The sequence below is a fragment of the Notechis scutatus genome, chromosome 10 (genome assembly GCF_049901735.1).
Source record: "Notechis scutatus isolate UNSWTSFEM ecotype Mainland chromosome 10, rNotScu1.2, whole genome shotgun sequence".
In the NCBI taxonomy this organism is placed as follows: Eukaryota; Metazoa; Chordata; class Lepidosauria; order Squamata; family Elapidae; genus Notechis; species Notechis scutatus.
The window spans coordinates 6100755-6123533 of record NC_142018.1 but is presented as its reverse complement, the minus strand read 5'-3'; the positions used below and the strand labels follow the sequence as shown (position 1 = coordinate 6123533).

The 22779-nt window shown below is 45.0% G+C and overlaps 1 protein-coding gene across 2 annotated transcripts in view; it reads left to right on the top strand.

Moving 5' to 3' along the window:
• Window positions 1-22779, top strand: part of LOC113427939 (uncharacterized) — a 58708-nt gene that overhangs the window by 14941 nt on the left and 20988 nt on the right. For both annotated transcript variants that reach the window (XM_087972020.1, XM_087972021.1), the window contains exon 2: window positions 16679-16761. In XM_087972020.1, coding sequence (XP_087828146.1) covers window positions 16682-16761 — 80 coding nt within the window. In that variant the 5' untranslated portion in view covers window positions 16679-16681. The remainder of the gene's footprint in view (window positions 1-16678; window positions 16762-22779) is intronic.

Genomic DNA, 22779 nt, shown 5'->3' with positions numbered 1-22779 from the left:
GATTCTGGCAAAGTCCACTTCACAATTGACCTTGGTCTGAAGATGGAAGTTTTACACACACAAAACGCGGCTCACTTCCCTTCCTACGTTTCGATCCTCGCAGAGCCATCCCGGGAGGGCTGAGATGGCGCTGGTGACTGCGTGAGGGAGGCCCCACCGCTTGAACGGAGAGGAGGGGGCTTCACAGCTGCAGACGCTATCCTGGACTTTTCTGAGCCTTCTGGGGACATTCCTGCACAGTCTCTCCTCCCCCCTGGCCCCCTTGCATGGGCATCTGTACACATCTGTGCACCCCTTGTTGTCCTACCTGGTAACTTTTACAGGCTATCAAAGTGTTGTTCCTTCTCGGACAACAGAACAGCCCAGACTCTGGGCATAGTGTTCGGAAGCAATTCCCATGAATGTAGACCAAGCGCAAGTTGCATTCTTTAGAAAATCCCACCCGGAACTTGCCTCCCAACATTTTGGGTATTTCCCAGACTTTTATTAAAGGCAGAAATGTTTGTGAACTACACCGATTCTTGGATTTCCTTCATCTCGGACGACAGTCATGGAGCACAGTTACAGCTCAGTTGTCAGCATGCCGAGAGCGAGCACACAGTCCTAGGAAAGGTTGGGAAAGGGCTTCCTTTGCCTTGGACCTCAGAGGCTCCTGCCATCCAGGTAGACCATGCTGGGGCACTGGGGATGGCAACATCACCAGGGGCTAATCTCTCCTGGTCCGATAAGCGATATTGTGAATTGCTGGAAAGTCCTAAGAGCCTGTTCTGACCGTGTCAAAGCTGCTCTTGCTGCTGGCGGTCTGGTGCCACCATTGGACTGCAGGTTCTCTTCTGCTGCCCCATCCAGGACTTTCCCCATCCGTGCCATTACATTAAAAAGGCCGCCGTATGCAGGACTAGAAAGAGGATGATCGCGCGTGCTCCTCCTTGCTCATCTTGGCATTGAACAAGCCCGGGAAACCTGCTCTTCCCCTCTGAGAACTAAAAAGACGTTCTCTTCTTGGAAAACAGGTTCCCTTTCTTTAAAATGAAGACCGCTAAGCAAAATAAGCTAAATTCTCCCTCAAGTCCCACTCAACCCTGGAAACGGTCAGAAGATGCCCACTTCAGGGTTTGGGCAGTAAGACTGAGGCAGCTCCTCAGAAAGGGTTTCTCGGACTTCCCTTGGCTCCACCCTGCTTAGCTTTTGCTAAGTCAGTCACAATCGCTTTAGGGGCTCCCATTTTCTGTAGGTTAAAACCTCTCCCAAGTGAAGTGTGACTTTATTGATTACTTGCACGTAATTTCTTGGTGGTAATGAAGCAGCAGCCATTGCTTCCTTCCAATGTCTTTTTTGACTTCGCAGTCTTCCTTGTAGACCTGGGATTTTCTGATTATCTCCCATCAAAATACCAACTTCTTCAGACACGGCTCACTTTCGTTGAGACAAGGTTGGTGGTGGGGTGCCACTTGGGCATTGGAAACTAATTCTCAGACTCATCTCCATTTCTCTTTCAAACAGAAGGTTGCTTCACTCAGAGAAGACATTATATTTTATACTGTCTTTCCCAAACTACGTGATTAGTGTCTACACAGGCTGTAATCCCCAGCAAAATGTCAGATAAAATCACATAATAAATAAACACAGTGTTGTAATGAGCATTTAAAGGAGTTCGGGGTCAGGAGAATTTTACTGGCAGAGGGATTTATGCAACATGCCCAACTACAGATTAACTGATTTCATATTTGTCTGGGTTACTTTGCATATCCAACAACGTGATTCATTTACGGGTCCGTTATTACACTAAACCAGGTTAGTCAACAAAACAACAGTTCAGTTACCTACTGATTAGTATGCTGTGCACAAAACAATGTGTCATTAAATAGTGTTTTCAGATGAATGGAAGCTCTAACTACCTGCTCTGCATGTCATTAGAAGCTAGTTTTTTGCTTTTTTCCTCTTTAGTGCTATAGAAACTGCAGGATGATTCAGCTCAGTGGTTGTTTTACTAAAACGAATATTGCCAGTAGTTTATATTATTGAATGGTTTTTGATGAAGCAAAAGAAGTAGAGTGATAACCGACCCTATGGATCTTGGAAATATATATTTCTATTGTCCCAGTCATGAGTGCTGACTTGATTCATAAAGCAGCTCATATGAATGAAAAGCAATGAATGAATGAATGAATTATGGAGTATATGAAAATGCTTTCTTGCAGTCAGTATTTTCTTATAAGCATTAGATGTGAACGTGCCAACCAATTAGAATTGAAAAACAATCTGCATAACTCTGAATTGGTGTATATTCCTCAGCTTAATTGCTGTTTTGTGATGTGGAAGGAAGAAAGAGAGGAGAAGCCTCTGCAGAATCAAGACTTTGATTCCAACCCAATAGCCAAAATTGTTAATTGATTCAAGCTAGAAGAAACTCCCGTGGAACCAGCTAGCTTTTCCAAAGAGATCTATGTTTTCCAGATCCAACCAAGTTTGTTTATTAGCCATGCAGTTGGCAGCCACATTTTCCACTCTGTTGGGGCATCTGAAACCAGTTGTGTACAACATTTCCAATACACAATCCATTGATCCAAGGTCACACTCATCATTGCAGGTTTTCGTGAAGTCCAGATGTTGCCCGGTTCCATAAAATGGCCGCTTGAGGTAGATGCCATTGCAACAAATCTGTTTGCAACTTTCTTTGAATGAGCTTTTTTCATAGACCCGTCATGGACTTTAGCTGTTCTATCTTTTCTTTTTCTTTGAGACATTTTGTTTTTTTTAAAAAAGCTTGATAATTGACAATGATTATTTCACCAACACTCGCAAAATTATTTAGTAAGTGGCCCAAATTCTTCTTAGAAATCTCAGCTTCCTAGGTTTTGCTAGTCCTTTAAAAGTGCAGGCGTCTTTAAACAATTAAAGATAAAATGACGTTTCTGGTCACCTTATTAAGTGATGATACATAATATAACACAAAATATCATGGTGGTGATTTGCAACCTTCCCTGCCAGCTTCTTCACTGCTTGTCAGAAGTCAGCTGGGAAGGCTGCAAATAGTGACTGTGTGGCCCTGGGACGCTGCGGCAGTTGTAAAGGCCAGCTAGTTGCCAAACTCTCAGATCATGATTGTGTGACTGCAGGGACGGTCATAAGTGTAAGGACCAGTTATAAGTTACTTTTCTTAGTACAGTTGTAACTTCAAACAGGGGCGTCAAACTTGATTTTGTTGAGGGCCGCATCAGGGTTGTGTTTGACCTCGGGGACCGGCATGGCAGGGGGCGTGGCTGGAGTGGGCATGGCCAGAGGGCATGACCAGCTCGGTGTCAAGCTCTGTTTTCAGCCGTAATGGCCTCCTGCATCCCTCTGCCAGTGGAAATGGAGCACCCCGAGTTCTGTTTCTGCTGGCAGAGGTAACGTGGGCCGGTCATTGGCTGTTTCTAGGGCGGGTCCATGGTCGGATTGAGTTTGACACCCCTGCATTAAACAAATGGCTGTGGATCCAGGACTTCCTCTCGTGTGTTCCTTGAAGCTTCACAGCCCAGTTTCAATGAAATGGATGCTGCAAAGGAGGAGGGAAAATAATGGGGGGGGGGCAGAGGGGGACGGAAGGAGGGCACTTGCTCTCCTTGCCTGCTCTTTGGGCCCAATTCTCTTGGGCAGGGAGGTCCACCATCTGGGTGGAGAGTGTGTTGGCAGGGACATGGAAAACAAGGAATCCCATCCTGACCCAGAACGAGGCTAAGGCTGAAAAATGCCCCCTTGATCAGAAGACCACTCCCGTAATTTAATTTTATAGTGTTTAGTCTGATATTAACTGACTTTGAAGTCTTTTCTGGAAAAAAAAGTGAAATAGATACGGTATCCAGCAGTGGTGGGATTCAATTTTTTTTACTACCGGTTCTGTAGGCATGGCTTGGTGGGCGTGGCAGGGGAAGGAGACTGTAAAATCTCCAGTCAGAGGTGGGATTTGCTGGTTCTCTGAACTACTCAAAATTTCTCCAGAACTGGTCAGAACCTTCTGAATACCCCCTCAGATTAACAGATTAACAGATAATCAGAGTTGGAAGGGACCTTGTAGGTCATCTAGCCCAATCCCCCGCCCAAGCAGGAGACCCTACACCATTTCTGACAAATGGCAGTCCAATCTCTTCTTGAAAGTCTCAAGTGATAAAGCTCCCACAACTTCCGAGGGCAACTTCTGTTCCATTGGTTGATTTTTTCTCGCTGTCAGAAAATGTCTCCTTATTTCCAGGTTAAATCTTTCCTTGTTCAGTTGGTTTGGTATCTCTGGTATCCAGGCACAAAAACTAACCTAAAACAACAATAATTCATATTTGCATGGTGTGCCACCCAGTCTTTGCAGACAAAGCCTTTGATTGCATACCTGCTGGTTCTGGAAGAAGGTTTGTCAGACATTTTTGTTTTGTACTTTTTGGATGGTTTGGAAATCTGTCACAGTCTCTTTTGCATCATTTTATTAAAAAACAAGAATGCCATGATCTTACATGATCTGGAATCAGTATCTTATTCTGGATAGAAAGGCAGCACCAAGGTTACGGGCTCCATCTTGTTTTGCACCAGAAGCCCAAGGGTCACCATTTGGAGCCAGAGGTGAACAGTGCTAGTGCCCTGGCTGCTCTGTTGCAAGGAAACATCTCCCCCCTCCCCCAGGGCAAAGTTTGGCTGCTGGAAAGGTCCCTCATCAATTCAGCCCCCCACCCACCCACCCACCCGCACCCCCCCCCCCCCCGGGCAAGCCATGCTCTCAGCTCCTCTCTGGCATGAGAGAAGGAAGGTCTCAGCACTTGCGGTGAGGTCTTCAGTGGCCTGTGGTTGACTGAGCCCTTCCTCTCTTTGTTGGCCTCCTTGCACCCTTGCTTCCTTTTTCTTCAGCTGTCATGAAATCCACTTCTTCGGGTCTGTATCTGAAGGTCAGTTTTTCTCCTTTCAGAAATTCTAAGGATAACGTTGGTATCCTAAGCAAAGGAATAAGATGGGTGCTACCTGTGAGAGATCATTTAAAGCCTCAGATACGGATGGCCTGGACTATCATGGACCACAACTTGGTCTTTTAGATGCGAGATGGGTGTCCTTGTATCTTCTTAATGGGTGGAGGGGTCAGAGAGTCAGCAAAGTACCAGCTCTGCACTTACTGTGTTTGATAAACCACAATCCACAAAATCTTACATTATAATTAAGATTCTTTTTTGCCTATTAGTTTTCATTGTCATTGACTAACATAACCAAACCTTGGAAACAGGAAAACAAAAACAAATTAAATCAAGTAACAAATGGCTCAGTTGTTGGCAGACAAATTCCTGATCTCTTTTTTGAGAACATTTAAAATAACCTGAAAACCTGCCTTTGCTTGGAAGGAAACAAGAAAGCTTTTTCCAACACAGAATGTCCTTCAGACATCATTTAGTACTTTCAGATCCTATATATTTTCAGATATTTTTGAAATTGTTGTAGCATCAGAAAAACAAACATAAAAATATCCAGCGAATTCAAATCACAAATGTTTGCCAGCCTATAGTGTAGCCTGCACCTGCTTTGTTGGTCGTTGGGTGTTTCTCTTCTTCACCTTGCCAACAAGCGAATGGACACTGCAGACCTGAGACCTGAGAAAGTGTGGGAGGACAGTGGCCATCCCCGTCCTACGAGCAGTGCCCCCCACCCTTGCCCACATCCTCTTTTACTTTACACAGAAGGCAAGTGCCCACATGGGAGGCCGAAGCAAAGGTGGCCCCAACAATGCAAGCATGAAAATTGCCCAGTTGGACTCAGAGGCTGCATTGATCATGCAAGAATATGCTTCCGATCCGAAGAGTGGACCCTGAATCTGGGAGAATAATGCTAGGAAGGTGAAGAGGGTAGCTCTGATAAACATTTCTACTCATTTTTTTTTCATTTGAAACTGGATTTCTACCACAAGATGCTACATCCTCAGTTCTCCTTTCTGTTAAGTTCATTTAACATATCTAATAGTCCATGGAAAATACATAAAGGTCCAAATGCTCCATGGAAAATTCATAAATACATAAAGATGGCGTTTTCACTTGGACCAGAGAAAGGAATCTGAGGAACCCTGGAAGGGCCCCGGTTTTTGTGGTGGTGGGATTTCTAATATCAGTATCCTCTTGCATGAAATCAGCCTGGAGATAAACAGTAAGGGAAAACATAATTAGGAATATAATTTTCCAATGGTTTTTAAATGTTTTTCTGTTTCCAAAACAACAAAAACAGAGGAAACAGATAATTCCCAATAGGATAATCCTTAATAGGACAATTAAGAAAAATATTTATATATTGCTGCCCAGTATGGCCTTCCCAAGATAATTTCCAAAACTGCCAAGTGTTGATTTTTGTGTAAGACTTTTTAAAATAATTCCAGTGACTTCTAATGCACAAGCAACATGAGAAGGTGCTGCCTCATTAAAAGCTGTGCAAAAACCAGAGGTTAAAACACCAACAGGAAGCATGTTGACTAAATATCATCTCCTGTCAGCTTTTTTTTTTTTAGTTTCATTCATTGTTTTACAGTTGACTTTAGGTTATTTTAGTTCCCTGTGTTTGCAGTCAGGATCTCTTTTGAGAAGTTATGAGAAAAGGATCCTTGGAGAGTTTTTAAATTAATAACAAAGCCGCCTCCAGAGTGCTCAGTTGTTCTTGGGCCACCTAAGAACCTCATCCAGTGTCTTTGGCTGGTGATTTTAAGGTTCCCTTAGTTGCAGGGATGGAGGAGGTGCAGCTGCATTGGGTCACACCTTTTAGGTCGTTTTGAAATATCTCTGGTTTCTCTCACTTCCCAATCTGATAAAGGACCACAGGAGGAATTTCATCACAATATATTCCCTTGGAATTCAGCAGAAATGTAGAAAGCTAGAGAAACATATTCTCTCTCTCCCTCCCTCCCTCTCTCTGAGAGAGAGAGAGAGAGAGAGAGAGAGAGAGAGAGAGAGAGAGAGAGCTTATCTCATCACTAAATAAGTCCAAGAATACTCCAGTCCACTTCCAAACATTTCACCAACATTCTCCTCTGTTTTGATGGAAATTTCAAAAGCAAATAAATTATTTCATTGAATAGACTAGAAGAAAAACATGCAGAGCACAATTTGTGACTGAGTGGGCCAGATATCAAATCAATCCTTTAAGCACAAAGAAGATCACTCTGCTAGTAGAGATCCTGCAAAGGATCCCCCAAGTGAATCAGTGATGTGGATACGACCCTTTGGGGGGGAAAGAAAAAGGCTTGGTCTGCATGCAAGAACCAATCCTTGGCTGGGTGCTCTTCCATATTTTCAAGAGCAGCGAGCCAGGGTTAACCCTTGGGGCACTTGCATCTTCTCCCTTTTTCCTGGCCCAGGAGCAGCCAATGATCTAGTAAGCTGGAATGGGTGACCGTATCCCAGATCCTAACCTGTCCCATCATCTGGAGGTGGCTCCCACAAGTGAATCCCCTTTGGGCTGTCTTTTGAATGATCACGTGTGATCACTGCCTGCAGACAAGCTGTAGAGAAACCATAGCTTTTCAAACATGGATGTCTTCCTCTACAGTAGCCAAAAGAACATAACCTTGTGGCGTCTTAAAGTCTAGCACACTTGCTATCACATCAGCCTCAGCATCCAAAGCATGCCTTGGGATGCCACAATGGTTCTCACAGGGCTGATCCTCTGAATGGCCACCTCACTGCCAGCATTCCCTGGGCAGAGCCGACGGCATGATTGACCATGGTTAGGAATGCCACCTTGCCATACCAGTCCAGGCATCCTTCAGCTTTGGGGATTCTCCTCCACAAGCCCAGAGTCCCTCCCTTGAGGGTATGGATGGGGTCCTTGACACAGTGATGAAATTTTGGACCTCCTACTCCCCACTCCTGCGCCTTGCTCCCAAGGTGCTAATGAGTGCCCGTAGAGCCCGAGACTGGAAGAGGCTTCGGTATATACAAAGCATGACCCTAATCTCAGTTAGAATCCCTGAATCCTAATTCTGGGAAAGCTCAGGGAGAAAGTAACACAAAGCAGGTTTGCACTTGACGAAGTCTGTTTTTATTCCATCGTGCCAGACATAAACCCTCCCTGGTGCAGAGAAGGGCAGGTGATCCGGGGTGTTTTGTGCTCTGTCTTCAGTTCGTGGTCTGGATAGTAATAACACCGCAGCCTCTGCCAAGCTCGTGGCCAAGCAGGAATCCTGGCCCCCTTGGCTGAGCCAGGCTGATAGTGTCAGGCCATACATGGCTTTGAAACGCGGCTCTCGGGCTCTCAGGTTTCGCTATGCCAAGAAACACAGCGCGGAAAAAAACTGGCAGCTTTGGGATGACTCATGCACAGACGCAGGGCAGCGTTGCAAGTTTTCAAGCACTTTCTGAGTGTGTTTGAGTAAACGTGGATTTGTCACCCAGGCAACAGGACACAGCAAGAGGACTGCAAGCCCCCACTCCCACCCCACTCCCACCCTTGTGAGAAGATCTGGGAATGTGAACCATCCTGCAAAGCAGCGGTTCCACTCCTGATTCGGCCGTGGCAATTATGAAACGAGGGGACTGACCGATGGAGACACCTCATCCGGCCTGCCCTGCAGGGTTCCTTCCTGTCGCCAGCCCCCAAACCCAGGACATTGTTCACTGGTGAACATCGCCCAGGTGGACAGCAAATATTTCTAAGCAATGTCCTACACTAGAATTCAGGGTGCTAATTTACAGCCTTTACCACGGCAGACCATCCGCTGCCAACAACAAGCCCCAAATAGGCAAAGATGGAAGGTGAGCCTTCCTCTCCAATTGTACCCATGAGACATCATTTACAGCTCAGTCCTACCACGAAAGTAGTGCTGAAAATAAAGCATGCTGATAACCAAAGTCCTGGCACATTGCAGGAATGTTTGATCTGCATGTTTCTCAGCGTATGGGCCTTTGGAGCTTGCTCTAATCAGCTCTCTTCTCTTCTAAAGCTTCTAAAGCAAATTTCTCGGGGCTGGAAAACAAGCGGGAATTGATCCCGCAACGAGCACTGGATTCTAACGCTTTCAAACATTGTTTGGATTGGGTGAGAAAGTCACATTTGATCCAGTTCATTTGGAAACATTTGGAAGAACGGGTTACTCCCAAAGTGGGTTGCTTCCAAAATAGATCACTTCAGACTTTACCTTTCTTGGAGCTTTGCTGGTGATGGAAGGAGCCAGATGGACATGGGCAGAGGTGGCATTCAGCAGGTTCTGACCAGTTCTGGAGAACCAGTAGCGGAAATTTGAGTAGTTCGGAGAACCGGCAAATGCCGCTTCTGACGGGAGATTTTGCAGTCTCCTTCCCCTGCCACGATATCAGTCTATCAAACCCATAATTGAGAGGAACCTTAGACAATTTTGATTGAGTCAATGGGATTAAGGATGATTGGTAAATGCTGGAGTTTCACATCTTTTGCTGTCTTGCTCCACATCCATTAGCCAACGGAGTTTCTGTTAACATGTTTGCACTTTCCATGTCTTTTGCTCATTTAAACCATTATTAAATTCCTCAAGAATAATTAAATTTTAAAACTCTGGACTTATTTGCATACCAAAACATGTTGGACCTCTTTGTCAGATCTTTGGCAGGCTCCATTCTTGCCACCCTGGGCCTTGTGATTGCATATCTTGTCTAATTTGTTAAAAACACATCGAGAGAGACAATGTTTGGTAAAATTGCATTCTGATTTGCATGGATCTTCAGTGGGAGGCAGGAGACTTTAGTGATGTGAATTCAGGTGTGTCCTACCAGTCAAGCTGGGCAGCTTCTCAATTAGTGTGAAATGGATTAAGCTGTCTCCCAAACCATCAAATTAAGACCTAGAACTAAATGCAGAAGCCCTTCCTTCTGATCTCTCCCTGTGACCTGCAACATTTCTCAGTAATTCATGGGAAGAACAGAAGCCAGTTTCCAACTAACGAGCAAAATAGACTTCCTGCAAACCAACGCAGGGCAGCAGACGGGGCGTGGAGCTTCCCCAGAGTTGGTGGTTCACGGGTTTCTTTATGGTGATGGTAGGGAACATGCACGTTGCCCCTTCTCCACACCCAGCCTTTGTCAGACCTCTCCCAGCTTGAGGGTTCAGGAAAGCAAGACCCACCACTCTGTTTGGAGTGAAAGGTGTCCTTAACTGAAGCCGCCAAGGGCTTACAGACCTGAGGATTTCCCACTTAGTCCCAGTACATTTCCTTCCTCCCAAGCCCTCCCGCCTTGGTCATCCTCATGACGTCCAGTAAGGTTCGTTTGGTAACAGTTCCACCTTTTGGTGCCTCTTTGGACGGATGTTCCGCATTCCGTTCCCAGGCTTGTGTCCTTGGATCTCTCAAGCCCTGTTCCAGTCTAGCACCTCTGGTTCTTCTCATCCTGTCATCCACGCCCCCCCCCCCAGTCCCTAGATCCCCTTTTATGGCAGGATGCCATTGAAGCGAAACAGGGCTGAAGTGATGCAATGGCAGACCTGAGAGCCTTCGAGTTTTAGAGGGCCAACGGTTTGGATCCAAATCAAGCCAGGCTGACTGGAATCACTGCAGTGGAGCTCCAGTTTGTGGTAACTTGTCCCACTGATTCCAGCGTGGCTCTTTGAATTTAGAAAAAATTAGGATGTGGGTCAGCGATAGAAAGCCTGCATATACACATTAATGTTCATGCACGTTAGCTTCTGTACAGAAAGGACCTCAGGCACACATACACATGCTTGTAGGGAGAGCTGCTTGGGTAAGGGGCACAGCAGGTCAGTTTCTGACCCCACCATCCATGCCTGATCCATCTCTAGGCCAGGCTCAACTCTAAAAGTTAGGAAATAAAACATATCCTCCTTTCCACAAATAAATATATCAGATCTTCCTTGGACAGTGCTTCAGTCTCCTTGCTCCTCTGTTCCCAGCAGTGAGCTGTTCCTTGCTCAAGCTATGCAGTGTTTTCCTAAGTAGTAAGAAGTCAGAGGAGCTACTAACAGAAGTGACTTAGCCCCAGTGGCAAGAAGGTCTGCACAGGACCACAAACCTCATTGGGGGTCAGAAGTTGTGTCTCCAACACAGGCTCCAGGCCATGCCTAGATGAAACTAAGAAGCATCTACTTGGGCTTGTAAGTGATCATACTCAAGCAAAGTCATTGCGAAGACCTTCTGCAGTGCAGGCCAACAGCTGCTAAAGCTATTGGATGAACGGAAAAGTTTGACATTATTGTATCAAAGTGTGTAAGATGTCAAGTCAAGGTCAACTCAACTCAAGAAAGCTACACCAGATCTAACATTTTATGCACCTATCCTGTCCAGTCGGTCACATTCAGAATATGGACCGGATCTACTTCTTCATTCCCAGAAGACTGTTCCACAATAGCTGCTTCCATGGGGCCACCATCCTGGCTCTTCTGCTCTGAGGGCATCCTAGTTGGCCATCCACCCTCAGCGATGACCAGAGTTTTTCTTGCGAGGTTCCATGGGATGATTTTCTTCTTCATTGCTCTTCATCGAGTGATCATGTACCACCTTAAAGTGCTTTTCGTGATTGTTTTAGGGTACTGTTTCTCTGGCCTTCACTGCTCACAGATTTTAAAACAGCACAGCTGCAAACACTGACATATAATCTGCTATTTAAAAATGATGTTACCAACATAAGAGAACAACAGGATTTTAAGCTGAGGCCACTTTTAACAGAATCACAGAGTTGGAAGAGAGCTTGGGATTCAGATTCTAGGCACACACACACACACACACAACCCGCTGAAGCAGGGGAACCATCTCCGGTTCCAGACAAATGGCTGTCCAATCTCTACTTAAAAACCTCCACAACTTCTGGGGGAAAGTCGCTCTGCTGGTTAATTGTGCACACTCTCAGGAAATTTCTCCTTAGCTCCAGGTTCTCCTTAATTAGTTCTAAGTAGGCATAGTCCCCTATTTGATTAGTAAGTGTAATAATTCCAATTGTAGGGCAGTTCTAGTTGTGCATTTCAATCTGTCCACAGGAGAGACTGAGTCCCTTTTTTTAAAAAAAATTCATTGAAGAACTTTTTAAGAACATAAAAACCATGAGAAAATAAAAAATTTAAAAAAAATTGCTCCATCCAGAGCCACTTTGATGGGATGGGGGAACTATACCTATTCTGTCTTGTACAAAGCAGATAGATAAACTCCACAAAGCATCCATACAAAGTCTTTTTTATTGGTTCATCAGGCATCCTCATTAACTCACAGTTATGACAAGATTCTTCTTAATGTCCAATCCTTTGCATGTCTGTCTTTATAGGTAAAAAGATGGTTATCTCTTTCATCCCATATCATAGAGGCAGGGCGTAGAGCTACTACCACGAGGCTGCGTTCAGGCAAGAGTGAGGGAGCCTCCCCCAACCCACAAGGGTCAATTCAGTGACCAATCAGGGTTACAGATGTGGCTACGTGACATAAACTACATTTCCCAGGATACCTTAACTACATTTAGGGGGACAGCTCTCAATTCCTAACTAACTATCCCAAATCCCATTAACTCTAAACAGTCTGGACAGCACAATACAAATATGATAAATAAAGAAGAAAGGAAAATAATAAATAGTGAAAAAAGAAAATAGAAATAGAAAAGAAAAAGTTATTTAAAGGGTGACTCACGATCTTCTTAATAGTGGTGATAGATATATTTATATTTCGCCTTCTTTCCTTTTTTTCCATAAGTTACCTTTCTAATCTTCAAATTCATATATCACAAATTCATTTTATCTCTTTTTTCAGCAAAAAGTCCATAAAGGATTTCCAATAACTGGAAAGTTATAGAAAGTTAGAAACGATTGTTGAGCTTTTGCTGATCATACCAGATAATGTTGCCATTTCTGCTATTGCTGTCGTCTTCACTAACCCTTCCTCCATTGTGGGTATTTCATGAAGCTTTCCAGAATCTTTTTTTTGTGTGCATATAATAGTCTCGCAGCAATAATCACAATTTACTGTTAGAACAGTTATATCTTTTTCACCAACCTTTCCTCCGTTGTGACTAGTTCAACACTGTTCTATTTTTGGCCATACAATGATCTTGCAGTAATAACTATTTATGAAAATAATCGTCTAGGCTCTTTTCTGTCCATTAATCCCAGTAAGAAAAGTTCTGGTTTCAGTTGGATGTTGATCTTTAAAATTCTTTGTATCAAAAATTCTGGCTTTTTCACAAGTCCACCAAGCATGATAAAATGACCCTTCTTGCGGCCGTATTAAATCTGAAATACCTTTATATATTTTAGACATTTTTTCTGAAGTCTTATACCAATAATATATCATTTTATAAAAATAATTAACATAATGTAAATTTCAGTCCTTTTAACTACATATTTTCCTTCTGTTCCATTTGAATTGTGTCCAAAGTTCTTAGCACATATTAGTCTTCAGTCAGATGTTTGCTTTGCTTCAAATTTCAATAAAAGGTTACACATTTTACCAATTACATGTTCATCATTTGTATATAGCTGAACATGAAATTCTGTTGTCTGTTGCTTAATTCCAAGTTTCCTATTATCTATCTTAAATCTTTCTCTTAACCGTGCATATGAAAACCATTTAAAACTAAATTCTGCATTTTAAATTCTTTCGAGCCAGCTGCTCTCTTTATTTTGTCTTTCATTCTCTATGTTCCTATTCTAACAACTCTCCATAAGTTAACCATTTCTCTTTATCTGCCGTGTCTTTCCTATTAAATCCTTCTTATGCTTAGGTGCACGAAGCATTTTTGAGCACCGTTTACATCTATGCCACTGGAGACGGAGTCCCATGCTGATTAGCTGATGCCCTGCTCTGGACGTTGCCACCTACCTTCCCGCGGCTACAATTGCAAGAGAAATTCTTGTTAAGGCATATCAGCCAGGCGGGCACTTCTGTTTGCCACAGGGACTGGCACTCAGTGGCGGGGGTGTTCCTGGAGGGATCTGCTTGGCCCCTGCTGGAAAGGATGCCTGGGTATTCTGCCCCCCCTCCTCAGCTCCTGCCCCCACCCCCCAAGTAATGGAGTGGGATAGAAATGAAGAAAGATTAAATGCCAGAGTGTTGTGCAGACAAATGAATCAGTATTCTCCTGGGTTTTCAGGAAGGGGAGAAGGTTCTGGCCTTTTTATGTGAAATTGGGGACGAGATGAGGCGGAAGCTGGGTGCTCCTTGGCCAGAAAGCTTTCGCCAGGAAAGGGGCTTTGGGGCCAAAGACGGTCAGTTCTTGGCAACTTCCCCGCACAGAAATGCCTGCCACCTTGAAGTGAGAAGAAGGGCCATGTGAGCCATCGGGGCTTTTCTGTTCTGAAACAGGAATACTTGGGACAGAGAACGGAATTGCCCTCGGCTTAGTCAGCTGACATATCAAGACAGATAAAATGATCTGCTAAGTTGCACAGCTGGGGAGAAAATCTGGGCGTTTTTTTTCCCAGCTTGTTGGATGTGTTTTACTACCACAGCACAATTTGAAAATAAAGAAAATGAAAGGTTTTTTTTTTAAAGTACCCTCAATGCAGCAATAAAGGATGCAACTTAACAAAAAAGGGCATCCTTCTGTCTGGGAATGTAAACACGCAGTTTTTTTCAGTGTGGTCTACTAATTAAATCACTGGATGTGGTGGTTGAGGAATAAGTTTCCCAGAAAGCAATTAAGGAAAGCTGAGAACTTGTAAATGAGGGGGGAAGCATCAATGATGCCAACCCAGAATGACTCTGCGAGTGGAAATGTCAAGTAAGAAAGAAAAAGAAGAGCGGTCAGATGCCATCCACACTTCATAGCAGGCCTCCCCCCGCACCATACAACACACACACACACACACACACACACACACACACACACCCATCCCGGTCTGCAGATGTTGGCACAGCTATTTGCTCTTTTCCTTTCCGCTTATGACCCCCACTGAAATTGGTGCAGAAGTGACATGGGAATTGCAGGCGAGAACCGATATTTTTATGCCAAGCTGAGCGAAGGAGCCTTAAATTCATGGTGGGGAGCCATGAGCCACGTAGCCTCCTACGTGCAGCTGCTCACCAGAGGCTTACATGGAATCCCTTGTCCGGGAGCCAAAGATTCTCTTCATTCCTTCGGAGCTTCCTCACACCCAAGGTCTTGCTTAACACCAGACAAAACGGTCACAGGTTCTGAGCGCTGCAGCCTAAATTCAAATCGTAGCTCTCCTTGGCCCATCCTGGAGCCCTGCTGGATTCTGGCCTGGCTCTTCGTGGCAACGGGGTCCCCAACTCCCTGCCCCCTTTTTCCCAATGTGAGCCTTCATTCCCTGTCTCTGGCCAACCGCACTCAACGTGTCCGTTCTCAGTGGAACCACATCTGCCTGGAGGGAAGTGAGCAGCACCGTACCCCAAGGTTGGTTCTATTTTAGGCCCAGGGCTCTTCAACATCTTCATCAATTATTTAGATGAGGGGACGGAAAGGGAACTCATCCAATTTTAAGACGACACCAAGCTGGCGGGAATAGCCAACACTCCAGAAGACGGGCTCAAGATCCAGATGGACACTGGGCCCAATCGAACAAAATAAAATTAAATGTAGAGAAAAGTAAGGTTTTACACTTAGGCAAGAAAACCAAATGTATAGGAACAGATTAGGTGAAACTTGGCTCAAGAGCAGTAACTGTGAGAGCGACCTTAGAGTCCTGGTGGAAAATCCCTTAAATATGAGCCAACCGTGTGCAGGACAAGACGCAACGGATGGAAGCTAATCAAGAAGAGAAGGAACCTAGAACTAAGAAGACATTTCCTGAAAGTGAGAACAATTCACCCGTGGAACGGCTTGCTTTCCAAAATTGTAGGTGCTCCAACACTGGAGGATTTTGAGAAGAGATTGGAAAGACATTTCTCCAAAATGGTATAGGATTTCCTGCTAGAGCAGGGGTTGGACTAGAAGACCTCCAAAGTCCCTTCCAACTCTGTTGTTCTGTTATTCTGTCTGGGTCCATTCCAAATGCTTCTGCCCATGATTATGTTTTCTGATTCCCTGTGGGTGGCCTTTCCACTTTAGGTGAGGATGAGGGTTTTCTGCATAAATTTCTTTCTGCCTCTGGTTTTGAAAGATGCCAGTCAAACTAGGATGCCCCCTTTCTGTTGTGAGCATCACCACATCAGCTGAGCCACCTACAGACACGGGTGCCGAAGTCCAGCCAGAGGGTACCAGGAGGGGAAGACGGGTGCCAGTTTGTGACCGGCCAGTGAAATGGTGCTTTGCTGTTCCAAGAAGACCTAGTTAGCCTTCTTCACAGGCTTGCTCCCTGGACCCTCTCAAGGACCCTAACCCAGGAACAGCGAGATCTGGTTCCCCCCAAGCCAACCCTCATGCAATCTAGCCCAGTTCCTTCCCTCAGTCTTTCCTTACGTGCTACCCACTCTTTCTTCCCCTGTTTTGGGGTAGCTTTCCCACCAATTGTCCATTACAAGTGATGGTTCTTTGGCTTGAACACCTTCCCCAGCAGTCACTGCACATAGACAGCTAGCACCTCAAGGAGACCCCGAAGTTGGATCTTCTCTCTTAACAGTGCAGCATTCCAAGCATGAAGACTTTGAACGGGGCCATCCCTTCGTTCTTGGAATTACTCTCCATCCTATTCTTTTCCTTTTAGTGCTGCTCCGCATGCCAGCTGGGGAATTCTGGGAGTTTAAGTCCACATGTCTTAAAGTTGCCAAGGTTGAGAAACATTGATGTAGCCGCTTACTCACCCGCCCTGCCCTTTTCTCCTACAGAAAATGAAACCCGTCGTTCAAAGGAGACGCTCAACTTCAGCTGCCCTCAGCAAAGCACTTGGCAAATCCAGGTATCGTTCCAGGTAAGAGATACGGAGGCAAATCCTTCCTTAGAACATGGCTTTATTGTCCCCCCAACCTCAGGGGGGAGGTGGCCAGAGCTGCTGGGTGTGTGTGTGTGTGCCAAGGGAAACGGTGGGTAGAGGTCTGTCCTAGGTAGGGCTGGGGTTCTTTACCTTAATCTTGCAATTGGGCTGCTCCGTCACCATAATAAAGGTTTATTGATGGCAACTGTGGGGAGTTTGGGAGGGTGTGTAGTCTGTGAGTGTCCTAACACAGGAGTCTCCAACCTTGGCAACTTTAAGACTTCTGGACTTCAACTCCCAGAGTTCCTCAGCCAGCTTTGCTGGCTGAGGAACTCTGGGAGTTGAAGTCCAGAAGTCTTAAAGTTGCCAAGGTTGGAGACCCCTGTCCTAACAGACATTGCAGAAAAGCCTGCTGCCACTTTGGGGGAATAGAAGACAGAGGCTCTCCCTAAAGAATGTTTTGGGTATAAGCCTGGGCTTTCGGTACTTGGACCTAGAAAGGGGTGGGGTCATAAACATGGCGTCGTGGTCCAGGGTGGTGGTGGTGCAATGTCAAGTGAGGGTTGCCCTTGTGCAATCTTGGGTTTCTCTGCTTTTCTGTTCTCTCTTTCATTTCCATTCGAGGGTAGGCCGGAGTCATTTTTGTGAGCTGGGCAGCTAAATAAATAAATAACAATTTTCCTCCAAACCAGGGTGCAAAATCTGTGTTTAAAACGAAATGGAAATGGAGGGCTGTGGGGGGGGGGGTCTCCTTGAGGGGCAGTCCTGCTGTAGCTCTGAGCCAGTGAGGGATCTTCACCTGAGCATCCTTCTCACCTGCAGGACCATTCACAGCCCTTCCAAGAGGCTTTGTGTCTCTGCACAGTATCTACAACGTGTAGCTGAACTAGACAGAGATCCAGAAAAGGGTCAGCAAATTCGGATCACGTTAAGATTTAAATGGGCAGGAAATCCTGCACTAGGAAGTGGGGGTGGGGAGCCTACTCCAGAGAAAAGGAGCAGCAGAGCATTTCTATGAGGCTGTCAAGAAAAGGAGCTCTCTCTCTCTCTCTCTCTTTTTCTCTTTCTCTCTTTCTCTCTCTCTCTCTCTCTCTCTCTTCTCTCTTTCTCTCTCTTCTCTCTCTCTCTCTCTCTTTCTCTCTCTCTCTCTCTCTCTCTCTCTCTCTCTTCTCTCTCTCTCTTTCTCTCTCTCTTTCTCTCTCTCTCTCTCTTTCTCTCTCTTCTCTCTCTCTCTCTCTCTCTCTCTCTCTCTCTCTTTCTCTTTCTCTCTTTCTCTCTCTCTCTCTCTCTTTCTCTCTTTCTCTTTCTCTCTCTCTCTCTTTCTCTCTCCCCATTGAGATGGGCAGTTATAGAAATTGAATAGACAGACAGCAGATAGATGAAGGAATCTCTCACACCACCTTCTCCTTCTTTTCAGACCACTGGTATTAACCCACAAAAGTGCCTGCCTTTTACTAAAGTAGTTCTTAAAGCTCTTAAATGCTCGTGGAAATTTTATGTGCTTCATAACACCGTGACAGAGTGGCCTGTAGCTCACAAAACCTTCGCCTCATAATACAGTTTGTTAATTGGGAAAAGTGCAATTGACGGCTGACCCCCCCCCCTTCCCCTCCTTCAGTCACCAGCGCTGAAGGTGGCCAACCCTTTATGGAAGCCTCTGTGTACTTGGAACCTCCATCCTCATGGACCTTACATTTTACACCAAAGAGATTCGGGGCATTTCATTCAAATGAAGGCAGGCATTTGGCCAAATGAGATCAGTTTAGAAAACTGCTTGTTACCAGCAGGATAGGACTAAACTTTGGTACTTTCGGTCTTCAAGTAAAGTGGCACAATTTTAGAAAAGGGTATATTTTAAAAAGGAGCCGCTGAACAAAGTTCAGGATTTCCCATTATTCCCAGTCCTCCTTATGAAATATAAAAACCAATCGCTTGATTGTGGTGCCTGAGAAGAATTAATCCGGCCAACGGACTGAACTGCCTTGAGAGGCCTCGTTCCTTTGTACTGGTGGATAGAAGCCAGCTTAGCACCTGGATTCATAGAAGTCCAGTGAATGAGCCACAGGGACCTTTCCTCCACCAACCTCTCAGTTTCCTAGTAAAATCCAGGTCATCTTTCAGGTCATGTTGAAAACAGAACCCATTTCGTCACAGTAGAGCCCGTGGGAAGGTGCCATCCATAGAATCCACTCGGAGAGAGGAAGTAGAAACAAGCTGGCCTTCCTCTCGCGGAGCCCCAGGTCTAAAAGAGTCGCAGGCATTTCCTCTCTGTCTCAGAAGGTGCCTTGATCCTATTCAAATGACTCCTAGGAGCATGAATCACTTCCACTTCCTCTCCTTGCCGTTTCTGTTGACATCTGAAGCCACCCCAGAAATTACAGTCCTCACCGTATTTATTACTGTACAGTCCTACAAAGGTCACTGGAACAGCCCTGAAGGAAGAGGCATCGTTTCTCCACTGTTTGGGGCGTGCTTCTTCCTCTGAAATTCTTTAGATGTTTCCGCGCGGTGGCTAAGATGTGGTGGAACGTCAAGGTCTGCTGTTTTTCCGAATATGCCTTTAGCCATTTTGACATGTGCATTCAAAAGTGGTAGAAACAAGACTCACCCAACATCTCATGTGTGATAATACCCACCTCTAAAGACTGCTCTTTTAAGATGTGACAAGAAATGTGGAATGGAACCATTGTTGTTTAACTTCTCCCCTCACCAATAACAGCAGAACTAGGATCAAGGTAAAAACCAAGGCTAGCTTGTGTCACCCATCTGTTGCCCTTTCTTTCTCTTGGCTAGCTTTTATCCTAAAACAAAGATGTGCAGGCATGGGAAATTATCCTTAAAACTTGCATCCTTTTTGGTCTTAGTTGAGTCCTTAACTGTCAGGAAAACCTTTTTCCAGGCAGTTTAAGTAAAAATGTTGTTTCTGGAGTCTATAAGGATATATGGAATATGGAACAAAGTTATAATTTTGCTGAATGAAAATATAACCACCCAATTCTGTGGGCTAGAAATTTGGCAGGAGTCCTTGGTTGGGACAACATCATAAACAAATAATGGACAGTGACGTCCACGGCTCCCTGGCTAGATATGCTCAAAGAGGAGCCAGCGGCTTCATCAATATGCCATCATTTAGCTAAGTTAAATAAACTGCCCCCCCTTATAAAATTAACGGGTTTGCCAATTGTGGTGTGGGTGTGTTGGCTGGAATTTTCCCCGGGTTACCAAGGGGCGGTGGTGGTAAATTCGGTAGTGAAGTTAGAGCAACGTTGATCTCTGCTGTCTCTACACACACATACCAATCACGTATAACAGTGATCCCCAACCTTTGGCCTGCCGTCGAATACCGCATCTTTATGAAATGTGCTTCAGTGAGCTTACCCGAGCTCACGAAGCCATGTATAAGACAGGTAGATTCTGTGCTGCTTTGAAAGGCTCTGGGCCATTATTGATCCTACGCTGCCAGCTGGGAGGGTGCTCCTAGTACGGTATTTCCATGGAAGGGCTTAAATCAGGGAGCTCCAAGGAGGTTTGTGAGCATTAGAAACGAACAAGACAATTCATAGAAGCCAGCATCGGTTTGTGAAAAACAGATCACACCATACAACATGTATTGCCTCCTTTCATAAAGCGCCTAAGCTAGTGGATCGAGGAGATGCTGTGGATGTGATATACTTAGACCTCAGTAAGGCATGTGACAACATGGACTGCAATGTATTTCTTGGTAAGATAGAAATCTGTGGGTTAGGTAGCATCACAGCCAGATGGATCCGCAGCTGGGCGACCAACCACACTCAGCAGGTCCTACCTCAACGGAACCTACCTGGAGGGAAGCGTGCAGTGGGGCATCCCAAGGTTCTGTTTTGGGCCCATCTTCATCAATGATCTAGATGAGACAATAGAACGAAAGTTCCTCAAATTTGCAGATGACATCAGGCCCGGCGGGGGTGGGGGGGGGGAATTTGCTAACCCTTTGGACAGATTCAACATTCAAAAGGATCTGGACAGGCTTGTTGTTCAAGTAACACTTTATATTGCATCCAATTGTGCAGAGAAGAGCAACAAATGCAATTAGGGGACTGGCAGCTAAATTGTACGATGACTGGCTAAGGGAGCGAGGGGTGCCTACCTAAGGAAGAGAAGAAGGAGTGGGGACATGGTAGCCACCTTCCCGTATCTGAAAGGCTATCACAGAGAAGAGGGATCAACCAATTCCCCAAAGCATCAGAGGGCAGTGCAAGAAGTCACGGGGAGAAGCTCCTTAAAGAGACTCCAACCTAGAACTATTGAGAAATTTCCTAATGGTGGAAGCAAAGAATCAACGAAACAGTTTGCCTTGTGGAGTGATGGGTGCTCCGTCCCTGGAGGTTTCCAAGAAAAGATTGGAAACCATTTGTCCAGGATGGTATATGTTATGTATTAACATACTTACCTGCAATTGGTCGGTCCGTGGCGGCAGGAAATTTGAAGAGCCGTCACTGGCCACAGCCGCAAGCAGCCCGACTGTAAAAGGACTGCCGCGGTTTCTTCGGCGCTCAGTCCTAGAAGGAAGTAAAGACAACTGGTTACTATGCTGGTGTCCTGAGTCTCATTCACGTGATCTAACAGTATAAGGGCTCCTGCCTTGGGCGGGGGGGTTGGACTAGAAGACCTCCCAGATCCCTTCCAACCCTATGATTCTGCAATTCTAAGAGAACTCTCTTTCCCATTGACAGGAAGGTTTGCCCCATTCTGCTTCCCAGTAATAGCGCTTAAGGCAACTCAATATTTTTTCCAGCCCAATTTCAGCTTGAAATATACGGTTGATCTGGAGAACTTCGAGGTCTGTAGGAGTGAAGACAGATCCTGTAGTTGCACGTGAAGGACTGTGGAGGGCAACACAAAAGCATTTTTGTCTCCAAAATTACTACTTGGGATGCATATTTTGCATTCCTGCAATCTTGCAAACCTCTTAAGACAGCAGCCAGCTTTCATTGTCAGAATATGCAGCCTATTTCAGATGTCACTCCAGCACTGATCCGTTATGGCGAATTTGGAACCAATCCAAAGTGAAGATACCCCAATAGCATAAAAATTATCACAGGATTGTCATTGCACCTTAATGTTAATTATGCAGTTCGAACGTTTAAGTATCAGGCAGGGCTGACTCAGTGGAATCTTCAAGCATTAAAAAAATCAGCACTTTTGGCAAAAAGAGAAAAGCTGAATTTTTCCCTCTGTGTGCCTGATTGTCAGTTCACACTTATTTGTGACATTTCTTTGCTAGTTTAATCTTGGATCCCTGGAGGCTTTCTTGGTTTCATGCCCAATTCATTTTCTCTTTCAATGCAGAACAACTATCACATCATCCAGAGATTTCCCTTCTAACCACAAAAAGACGATGGATAAATAAAGAACATACACTTATCATAGCTGTTTCCAAAAATGCCCTCATAAATAAACTTTTCTGACAGTATTTTACTGAAATAAATATTGCTTTAAGCCAAGTTAAAATTCAGCTGATGTTTATTTAGAACCAAACAATCTTTCTTTTAGGTGCACTTCTGTTTTAAGGCTACTCTTGGCATCCCTGGTTTGAGGAATCAGCTTGCATAGGTTTCAGGAAACTGTGAGAAATTCTTGAATTGCCAATTGTGAAAAACAGGGTGTTTTGCCCCTAATTTCTCAAGCAGGAAACCCAAATCCTTGGCGTTATTTGGTGTCCCTTCAAAGGCTCCAGGAAGCAAAAGGCAACTGATGATGGAGCCTCATGCTTGGTCGCTTTAGTCAATCATCAATCAGCCAATCAAACGTTTATGGTCAACGCACAACATGTGTACAATGAAACTGTACAGGGCAGGCCAAGCCAAGGAACAGGGCCAGTGAGCATCCCATCTCTCTCTTGTGGTGGGGCATTATAGCACAATCCTGACTGCCTGCCCACCTTTCTCTCTCTGCTCCATCTGACCTTAACCAAAATCACTCCTTTGAGTCTCATACTTTCCTCTTTTGGAGGACTGACTCCAAGATCCTCCCCTT